The sequence below is a fragment of the Otolemur garnettii genome, unplaced genomic scaffold (genome assembly GCF_000181295.1).
Source record: "Otolemur garnettii isolate 467f Iridium unplaced genomic scaffold, OtoGar3 scaffold00001, whole genome shotgun sequence".
NCBI lineage: Eukaryota > Metazoa > Chordata > Mammalia > Primates > Galagidae > Otolemur > Otolemur garnettii.
The window spans coordinates 71,077,824-71,089,144 of record NW_003852396.1 but is presented as its reverse complement, the minus strand read 5'-3'; the positions used below and the strand labels follow the sequence as shown (position 1 = coordinate 71,089,144).

The 11,321-nt window shown below is 40.7% G+C and overlaps 1 protein-coding gene across 1 annotated transcript in view; it reads left to right on the top strand.

Moving 5' to 3' along the window:
- PHF21A (PHD finger protein 21A) overlaps positions 1-11,321 on the top strand; it is a 207,114-nt gene that overhangs the window by 161,296 nt on the left and 34,497 nt on the right. Inside the window, exons 8-10 of the mRNA XM_023509461.1 lie at positions 3,613-3,861; positions 5,337-5,426; positions 9,619-9,912. Of these exons, the coding sequence (XP_023365229.1) occupies positions 3,613-3,861; positions 5,337-5,426; positions 9,619-9,912 (633 nt within the window). The remainder of the gene's footprint in view (positions 1-3,612; positions 3,862-5,336; positions 5,427-9,618; positions 9,913-11,321) is intronic.

Sequence of the window (11,321 nt, the reverse complement as noted above, 5' to 3'; positions counted from 1 at the left end):
GGTATTCGAACCCGCCACCCTAGGTGTACGTGGCTGGCGCCTTAGCCGGTTGAGCTATAGGCGCCGAGCCATACAGCCTAATATTTTAAGAGTTTGGTTTGTGTTCCCTAATACTTGGAATATAAAAAACACCAGACCAGGAGTAAAGATCTAAGTGGTACTTGTATCTTAATGTCAATAATAATTAGTAAATATATTTTTCAAAAAAAGTTCTTATTGAAGCATATAGTACTATGTTTTGTGACTGTGCACTACATAACAAAACCATATAAGTGCTAGAATATGTATAGTGAAATCAACCACAACTAAAGATTGGTAAAATAGAATAAAACTGCTAACTTAGGCTCAGCGCCTGTGGCTCAAGCAGCTAAGGCACCAGCCACATACACCTGAGCTGGTAGGTTCGAATCCAGCCCAGGCCTACCAAACAACAAATGATGGCTGCAACCAAGAAATAGCCTGACATTGTGGCGGGGCTGTAGTCCCAGCTACTTGGGAGGCAGAGACAGGAGAATCGCTTGAGCCCCGGAGTTGGAGGTTGCTGTGAGCTGTGATGCCACGGCACTCTACCCAGGGCAACAACCTGAGGCTCTGTCTCCAAAAAAAAAACAAAAAACTTCTAACTTAAAATGTAAACAAATGTGTTAGCTTTCAGTGTTTTTTAAGTCTTGGGTTAATGGTAAGTTTATAATTTGGGTGAGTTTGAGGTTTTAGTCCATGTTTTCTAGAGCAGTGTTTAGTGTTATTGAAAATATTGACAGTGATTTACTTGAAACGCAAGTACATTGACTTCTTTAAAGCAATAACAACATGCACCACTGTTTTTAAAATTTATGTCAGTAAATTCTGCTGACTAGATCTTTTACCCCCACAACCTAAGGTAGTGCCAGGACTGAGTGCTGTCTGGTATGATTTGCTCACCACTTCAGCAGTTGTTTGTATTAAAATATTTTTATTTGAAAGATAGGACTGATTGTGGCTCACACCTGCAATCCTAGCACTCTGAGAAGCCCAGCCAGTAGGATTGCTTGAACTCAGGAGTTCGAGACCAGCCTGAGCAAGACTCCATCTCTAATAAAAATAGGAAAAAAAATTAGCCTGGGTACCTATAGTCACAGCTACTCGGGAGGCTGAGGCAGGAAGATCGTTTGAAACCAAGAGTTTGAGGTTGCTGTGAGCTAGGCTGAGGCCATAGCTCTCTAGCCATGGCAACAGATTGAGACTCTGACTCAAAAAAAAAAAAAGAAAGAAAGAACAAAAGAAAGGGCTCATAACGTTGTGTTTAAAAACACATATGATAAAGAGCTAGTAACATGTAAGTCAGTCCTTCCTGCTATACTACTGTGATGTTTCTGATGATAGGTAACATTTGGCTTTTATTTGGTTTTCATCACTAATAGAAAGTAGATGACTCACTATACCCCAAAATAAATAACAGTGTTTCCCTTTACTCTCATTTCACATTTGAGGAGGCGATGGCAAAGAAAATACTCCATTCTTGTGTTGTTTCCTTGGAGAGAAGAAAACAAAGATTTGGGTGATTTTAATTACAGGTATTACTAAGGAATGATGATTAGGCTATGATGAGATAGATGAGGCCAAATCATTAAGTTTTTTGGTTAAAAGAGAAATGAAAGAAGATGTTAAGGTTAGATAATAAATGTGTGAGCACTTAAGGTAGAAAACATTAATAAATAATTCCCTAGAACCAAAGAACTTAACCTGCAGGTACTTACATAGACGCTAAAATAGAAATTCATAAGGGAAGTTACTGCGTGTGTTTCCAGGAGAGTGGAGTACTTTACTGGTCTGGCATAGTGCTGTTCAGTAGAACTTTCAGCAATGTTAGAAATTTTCTCTATGTTCACTGTCCATCCACATGTGGCTTTTGAATACTTGAAATGTAGCTAGTGAAACTGAGGAGTTGATGTTTTAACTTTCTTTTGTTTAAATTAATTTAATTTTAAATAGCTTTATTTAAAATGCCCAGTACCTATTAAATCAGTGCAAATGTGGTGTAAGAAGAAAAAGGTGGAATAGTATCAAAGCCAGAACCTGGCATGGGGTGGTGGCTCACACCTGTAATCCTAGCACTCTGGGAAGCCTAGAGGGGTGGATTGCTTGAGCTCCGGAGTTCAAGACCAACCTTGAGCAAGAATGAGACCCCATCTCTACTAAAAATAGAAAAAGTAGGCTGTGTGCCTATAGCTCAGCAGTTAAAGTGCTAGCCACATGCACCAGAGCTGGTGGGTTCGAACCCGGCCAGGGCCACCTAAACAACAACAACAATAACAAAAAAATAGCCAGGCGTTGTGGTGGTCACCTGTAGTCCCAGTTATTAGGAGGCTGAGTCAAGAGAATCGCTTAAGCCCAAGAGTCTGAGGTTGCTGTGAGTTGTGACGCCACAGCACTCCAAGAGACATAGTGAGACTCTGTCTCAAAAAAATAAGAAAAACTAGCTGGGTGTTATGGTGGGCACCTGTAGTCCCAGCTACTCCGAAGGCGGAGGCAAGCAGATCACTTAAGTCCAAGAGTTTGAGATTGCTGTAAGCTATGATGATGCCCTGGATTTCTACTCAGCATGACAGAGTGACACTGTCTCAAAAATAAAATCAGAATTTACCAGTCAGGCCAGATAAATTTTTATGTTTCAGAAATGTATGTATCTTGAGTTACTAGCAGCATCAGACAGTAGGTGTGTACTATGCAATAAAACAATTTATATTTTCTTATTTTGTAACTCTTTTAATTATTATAGTAAAAAGTCTAGAAAATGTAGCTCCAAAGCTGCAGTAAGACTTGGAAGAGCTTCAGTCAAGTCCTCTCAACTCAGCTCATCTGATCTCTAAGGCTTTTTGAAACTGTGGTGTTTGTTTCCGTATTGTCATGTTTTTACAGCATCTTTGATCACATGCTGCATTACTTTCCTAGAGAAAAAATTATGCATAGTACCTCATATCTCTCTGGTATCAAGGACTGATATTTACTATACTAGTTCCTTAATAGGTTTCATTATCTGAGCTTGGGACCTGCTGCCTCTGAGGCAACATGCTAGTCCTCATGTAAATTTCCCTTCCTCCTCTTTACAGTGACACTCAGAAAATGAAAAGACACTATCCTTTTACCCTAGCCGTTGTGTTACAGGAGGCAGATATCCGGAATTATACGATGGCTTTCTTCATATTTGTGAGGTTGTAGCAATTAAGGATAGAGATGATATGTACCTCATTGATTTATAACATGTATAAAGTTTAAATTAATCGACAGCAAACAAAGAATTGGAAAAATTAAAGTAAGCATACTCACAGTCTGTATCTGGAAACCCAGCCTGTTCATTGTTGAAAACTCTGTGGCTGTATCAGTCTGCAGTTATTACTGTGAACTTGCCCATTAACAATTGGTGCTAATTAGAGAACTCTAGCAAACCGGAGATTCCTATAGTAAGAAGTATACTCTTATATGTACACAAGAAATGCTGTTATACAGAGAAACTTGATTATAAGAAGTATTGCTTTGTTTTCTTCTGGGGTTCAGCAGCATATTGTTTAGTGAGATTTAGTTTAATTGTTTAGATTTAGTGTCCTAATATCTGTTCTCCATGTCTCCTAGAAGACTGTAACTACAGCTTCTATGATTACCACAAAGACACTACCTCTCGTCTTGAAAGCAGCAACTGCGACCATGCCTGCCTCTGTTGTGGGCCAGAGACCTACCATTGCTATGGTGACCGCCATCAACAGTCAGAAGGCTGTGCTCAGCACTGATGTGCAGAGCACACCAGTCAACCTGCAGACGTCTAGTAAGGTCACTGGGCCTGGGGCAGAGGCTGTCCAAATTGTGGCAAAAAACACAGTCACTCTGGTAAGCCAGCAGCTGCTTCTCATGTATGCCCACATGAGAGGGTTCAGGATATGCATTTGTAGAATATATCCATTTTAGGCTCCTGCTGGATTTCTCAGTTCCCATCATTTTTCTGGCATACCAAACTCCCCATCAGGGCTGACGAGGGAATGAGGGAATATGGCATTTCTACTATCTGCTCAAATAACTACAAAAGTATCCTGAAGCCAGGACCGAATTCCATGGCATTATGTAAAGTCAAAGTATGACTTGATTTTAGAGGAAGGGTGTCCTTCATGGAGGACACAATACCCTGTTTCATTTATCTCTCTCTCCACCCTGTTCGCAGTTATTCCTGTGAAACTCGAGTGCTTAAACTCTGTTGTGCTATGTTATTGCTTTGGAGAAAACTCCCTGGTAATTCTTTTAGTTCACTATCCTTTTAAATCGATGGTATGTAGGAAGTACTAGAGTTAGTTGTGGCACTTTAAAAATACTCAAGAAACTCACAAATTCAGTGTTTAGTTCTACCAGGAAAAACAATCTTTGAATTGTTTATGAGATTCCTAGGATTGACCATTTAGAAATGGTCTGATACAGCCATTTTGATATTCTCAGAATTTTGAGAGAAATATAACTAAATTTTGGTATAAAATTTTCTTCTTAAAATGGCAGTTGGCTGGGTGTGGTAGCTCATGCCTATTAATCCCAACGCTTTAGGAGGCCAAGGCAGGAAGGTCAGCTTGAGGCTAGGAGTTGGCGACCAGCCTGGACAACATAGTGGATAGGCACAGTGGTACATGACTGAAGTCCCAGCTGAGACAGGCAGATCCCTTTAGCCAAGGATTTTTTGGCCGCAGTGAGCTATTGATTATGTCTTTGCATTCTAACCTAAGAAACAGAGCAAGACCTTGTCCCTAAAAAGAAAAATAAGGGGGAAAAAATGACAACTAAAATCTCTTGGTAGCGTTTGAATGATGACCAGCGATGAGTAAAACTAGAGAGCAATAAAGTGAAGCTTTGCCATTTATCCAGGAATCCTTAGAGAAGCAACTGGATTACTCAGCCAAGTGCTGAGAGTTAGAAAATTCTCTATTGGAATAAAGATATTCACCGTTAGATAAAGCTTTTATATCAGGAAAAAGCCAGGCAATAAGTTTTACTTGATACTACTTTGGATCTACTCTTGACTTGTAAAACATGGAAATGCAAGAATTTTTGAGTGTCAAAGGAAATTGCCTAACATTACTGAGCTTGCTATGTTCTATATTAGTTACATGAGTAACAGAAGTGTGGTTGGTTTATTTTATAGGCTAACGCATACACACGAGAGATTAAAAAAGTATTGATTCGCATGGCTAACTCTGCAATAAAAGCTTGTAGAAAATACTGTCTGATCCAAAGAATAATGATGCTGAAAATACTTTAGCATGCCTAACTTTGATATTGGACAATAGTTGTTCTCTTTGTTTTATTTATTTTTTCCCATTTTTCAGCAGGTTCAAGCAACACCTCCTCAGCCCATCAAAGTACCACAGTTTATCCCCCCTCCTAGACTCACTCCACGTCCAAACTTTCTTCCACAGGTGAGTAAATCAGTGACAAGCCCAGTGATGGGTTAGGTGGGACAGAAATCCTTAGCAACTCATTCTAATTAGACTGTCATGGGGCTTGTCAATTCAGCCATATTCAGATCCCACTTATCTAAAAATTCTGACTGCAGATTTCTGTACTATGAAGAAGCCTATTTTTTATCATCACTTAATTAGCAGTGAGCAAAGGTAGTAGCAGTGAGAAGTGAAGGAAAAGGATATTCCTTTCCTAAATTTGAAACAATAAAGATACCACCATTATAAACCTCATACTATTAACTTACTGAAAGAATTTAGCCAAAAACTGCCTGGCATCAGAGAAAGAATGCAGTTATCACTTTTTATTTCTTTCCTATATGCCAAAAAGAGTAGGGAAAGAAACAACAGCCAAACCTACTATAGAAACTGTTCCATTCTACTCTGGGAAGTGATGGGATTGAGCATCATACTTACATGCAAAGCCTTACTCACAGAAGTTTAGGCTACAGATCTGTACAGAAGATTTTCTACCTAGGTCCCAGCAGCTCTGCTTGCCCATATTTTCCTGAGAGTTCTTCAGCAATTAGGCTGACCCTCACCATTCACATGGCAGAATGTCAAGATGACTCAAGTATTGACATTGAGGGCTTTGATTTGCTTGATAGAAAGAATGAGAGTTCCTATCTGAGGCCCAAAGTTTTAGGCAAAGAGAGAAGAGAAAGGAATTTTGTGCTCAGTGGTATAAACGATTTCCAGAGAGCCTCTGGGGAGTGAATGGGCAATACTGACATGAGAATCTTGTGGGAATCTAGAGCCATTGAGGATCAAGGGAGCAGTGGAGATCCATTTAGAGCAGCAGTTCTCAACCTGTGGGTTGTGACCCCTTTGTAATAATGAAAATACATTCTGCATATCAGATATGCAGATATTTAGATTACGATTTATAACAGTAGCAAAATTACTGTTATGAATTAGCAATGAAAATAATTTTATGGTTGGGGGTCACCACAACATGAGGAACTGTATTAAGGGGTCACAGCATTAGGAGGCATTAGGAAGGTTGAGAACCACTGATTTAGACCATTTACGAACAAGTGATTGATGTGCTCAGATGTGTTTTAGAAAATTCCCTCTTGCCACTGTGCAGCAAATAAATTGGATATGATCAAGACTGTGGGCAGGAGAGACGGGACATTGTCATTGATGATACTAATGTTCAGAGAATCTTGCTACATTTGAGGTACTGTGCTAGGAACTTTACATATGTTATCTAGTTAACCTTCTAAACCATATGAAAGTAGGTATTACTCTTTTTAGGATAAAGAATCTAAGTTTTAGTCCATGTTTTCTAACTCTGAGTTATGACCCATTTCTAGGGTGCAAAATCAATTTAGTGAATTGTAACCAATGTTTTAAAATAAAAGGAATGGGGCTCAGCGCCCATAGCACAATGGTTAGGGCACCGGCCACATGCACCGAGGCTGGCAGGTTCAAGCCGAGTCCAGCCCTGCTAAACAACAATGACAACTGCAACCAAAAAATAGCCGGGTGTTGTGGCAGGTGCCTGTAGTCCCAGCTACTTGGGAGCCTGAGACAAAAGAATCTCCTAAGCCCAAGAGTTGGAGGTTGCTGTGAGCTGTGATGCTATGGTATTCTACCCAGGGCAACAACATAGTGAGACTATGTCTCATAAAAAAAAAAGGAATAGAATAAAATAGGAAAGAGTACATAGCATGTTTTATGTACTTTATTTCATGAAGGTTGTTTTATAGAAATGGAAATATATGTATGTGCATACTAATCACCGTGTAAGATGTATTTCCTGCTGTGGGTCGGTAGCACCCACTACAGGGTTGTTTTAGGTTCAGCTAAACATTCAGACCCATGAATCTTTCATAGGCCGTGTTTGACACTAGTCTACTTGGAACATATAGGACAGAAACCACAGCTTGTTGGCAAGATAGCATCAGACATTTTTGTTAATGGGCCCCACACCAGCTTCATATAGCAGTCCCTATAGCTGTCTCACAGTAACTCAGGTGCAAGGAAATGAGGTCTTTATCAAGGACAGTCAGAGAGCTGCCCTGACATAAAAGCCTTATGCCACAGAAACCAATATATCCTTATGACAATTCCATAGGAATGGCTTTCATGGTCCCCACAATGAACATGCCCAAGTTAGAAGAGTCACCCCATTTAGGGAAGCCCAAAAAGCATGATGTCCTGTAACTATTTATAGTTCTGCCCATCCATATTAAGTTTAGCCATAAGGGGTCATTTTTCTCATAAGCAGTGTTGTCTGGTAACGTAGTTGACATTCTTATCCTTATCAGGGTTCTGGGAAGAGAGCTAGAGACTTAACTAAAGGTTATACACTCATGCATAAGGGGAAAGGATTTTGTCCACAGGGTCACAGTTTTAAAAGTTTGAAAAGTACTGGCTTAGAGAGTTGCCTGAGGTTACACAGCAAGTTATAAAACCAGAACTTGAACCCAGGCAAAGCTGACTTTGTGTTTTTAGCCACAATTTTGTGTCACTGTTTCTGTATGTCAAACATTAGCTAGGGTAATAGCAATAAGGATATAAAGAAGGGCAGATTTAAGAACTATTTAGGGGCTTGGCACCCATAGCTCAGTGGTTAGGGTGCCAGCCACATATAGTGGGAGTTGGCGGCTTCAAACCCAGTGTGGGGCTGCTAAACAACAATGATAACTATAACAACAACAAAAAGTTTGTAGTCCCAGCTACTTGGGAGGCTGAGGCAAGAGAATGCTTAAGCCCAAGAGTTTGAGGTTACTGTGAGCTGTGATGCCACTGCACTCTACCGAGGGCAACAAAGTGAGACTCTGTCTCACCAAAAAAAAAAAAAAAAAGAACTATTTAGGAAGTAGAAGTGGAATAGAAAGTGTCAAGAATGATGAGTGAAGGCCATTTTTAGGAAAAAGAGAAGGCTGGAGGAAGAAATTGAGTTTTAGACATGTTGATTTTTAATTTCTTGTGAGATATTCAGGTAGAGATGTGTAACAAGCAGTTTAATATGACTCTGAAGTTCAGGAAACATCTCTGGTCCTGAGATAAAAGTGTGAGAGTCTTTAGTACACAGATGTAAGTGAAGCCATAGGATGGGTGAAAGCTCCCAGGAAGAGTGAAGATTAGGAAGAAAAGGAATGCCACAACAAAATCCTGAGAAATACATACAGGATTGGGCAGAGGAAGAGTGAGCCCACAAAGGAGACTCAGAGAAGGAGTAGGGGTGGCGCCTGTGGTTCAGTGGGTAGGGCGCCAGCCCCATATACTGAGGGTGGTGGGTTCAAACTCAGCCCCGGCCAAACTGCAACAAAAATAGCTGGGCATTGTGGTGGGCGCCTGTAATCCCAGCTACTCAGGAGGCTGAGGCAAGTAAATCACCTAAGCCCAAGAGCTGGAGGTTGCTGCGAGCTGCGTGATGCCATGACACTCTTCCAAGGGTGATAAAGTGAGACTTTGTCTCTTAAATGAATAAAAAAAAGAGGAGTGGGCCAAGCGCAGTAGCTCACAACTATAATTCTAGCACTCTGGGAAGTGTTGGATAGCTTGAGCTCACGAGTTGGATAGCTTATCCTCAGCCTGAGCAAAAGCCAGACCCCATCTCTATTAAAAATAGGAAAAAAAAAAAAAAGAAACTGAGGCAAGAGGATCACTTGACCCCAAGAGTTGGAGGTTGCTGTGAGCTATGACACCACGGCACTCTACCCAGGGCAGCAGCTTGAGACTCTGTCTCAAAAAAAGAGAAGGAGTGGCCAAGAATAAGGAGTTAGAGGGCCTTCTAGAAATGGGAACAAACTGAAGCCCATGGATATAAAGAAATCCAGCATGTGAAATAAGTTACTATACTGGGCACAGGTTCTGGGTGTTATCAGTCTCTGGCTTAGGCCTTTGCCTTCAGCCTGAAGAGGTAGCATGATATGTGAGAGGGAGCTGAGGATTTGGAACAAAAATACTGTGTTCTAGGGTGGTATTTGGAATCTCTTAAGAGCTAATGAGTTCTTTGTAAGATTGTATGTCCTGAGGTCTATAGAATTAATAACCCAAAATGAACATCAGTAAATGTTTTGTGTTAAATATCATTTCACACCTTTGATATGGAAGATTTGGCAATGTTTTAGACTAATAGGACTTGAGCAGTTTCTTTAAGTAATACAATATTTATTCTCTCTTTCCCCTATAGGTTCGACCTAAGCCTGTGGCCCAGAATAACATTCCTATTGCCCCAGCACCTCCTCCCATGCTTGCAGCTCCTCAGCTTATCCAGAGGCCCGTCATGCTGACCAAGTTCACCCCCACAACCCTTCCCACATCCCAGAATTCCATTCACCCCGTTCGTGTCGTCAATGGGCAGACCGCAACCATAGCCAAAACGTTCCCCATGGCCCAGCTCACCAGCATTGTGATAGCTACTCCAGGGACCAGACTCGCTGGACCTCAAACTGTACAGCTTAGCAAGCCAAGCCTTGAAAAACAGGTACAGGCAGAGTATGTACCTGCTCTGGGCAGTAGCCTTGCCATTGTGCCGTGTGGCTGCTGGGCTGTCCCTAAATACATCTTCTCAGCACCTTTGTCAATAACCTGTGGTTTACCATGTCTTAATTCATCCACATGTAAAAGGGCCTTTCCTACTGAAGAAAGTTGGGTTGGGTCGCTTTTCCCACCATTCCCTTACAGAGTTCAGATTCCTGTGTGAGTGTTCGCCCCCTGCTGGTCCTCATGCAGAAATTCACAGATGGGCTCTGCTGCCCTCAGTCAGGAAGCACAGATGAGGGAGTAAAGAGAAAACGCCATGTTATTTTAGGCCCAGTAAGAATCCAGGTGTAGAGAAAGCTGTGAAAACCAGGAAGAACAAACCAAAGAAGGAAAGGGATTTCATTTCATGTATTTTCTTTGAATATTACAGATAATGAGAAACCACAACAAAAAGAAAAAGAAAATTTCCAAAAAGCATTCTTTTAACTTTAGAGAACACAAACAAATATTTTAGCTGAAATACTGAAACCTTTCATTTATATTTTCAGAAATCATATTTTCCCTAAGGGCTAGAGAAATACAGGTAACCTCCAAAAGTATTTAAAGCTTTTATAGCAGAAAGACTTCTAAAAACAACAGAAAGGATGTATAGGCAGTCACCATATCCTGTTCAAAAAAAAAAAAAACAACAGTGGTGAAAAAGATTTAACCTGAGAAAGCTGATTGAAAATAATTATTATATAAAGAATTTTGCAAAGAAAAACATCATTTTTCAAGAAAATTGCTTTAAAAAGTCATTGACCTATTTCTGATTGCTCAGGCTTGACTTCTCATTCATCTGAAAATAGGTTCTGGTGATCCTGAATCTTCTGCTTCAGAGTGGCAGATTCAGAAAGGTAGTTAAGATGGTGGGGAATGAAAAGGCTTCTTACTGCTTAGCCTTCTTGAACAGAGGAGCCTTATGTACAGAACACGAAGCCTTAAACCTAGATAGCTCATAAACCCAGCAAACCTTTCTCTCAAAGAATCCAGGTACCAAAATCTTTTCTCTCAGAAAACATGAGAGAGAGTAATACATCTTTAATCCTGGGGATCCTACTCAAACCCCATATGGTGTTTTGAGGAACTTTTGGAAATAAATTATTTATGCATGTTTTAGGTCAGAAATTTTCAAACTTGTGGTAACAGGACTTTAATATTAAAATAGTAAAAGTCAGGCTCGGCACCCGTAGCACAGTGGTTACAGCACCAGCCACATACACTGAGGCTGGTGGGTTCGAACCCGGCCTAGGCCAGCTAAGCAACAATGACAACTGCAACAAGAAAACAACTAGGCCGGCGCCTATAGCTCAACCGGCTAAGGCGCCAGCCACGTACACCTAAGGTGGCAGGTTCGAATCCCCAGCCCGG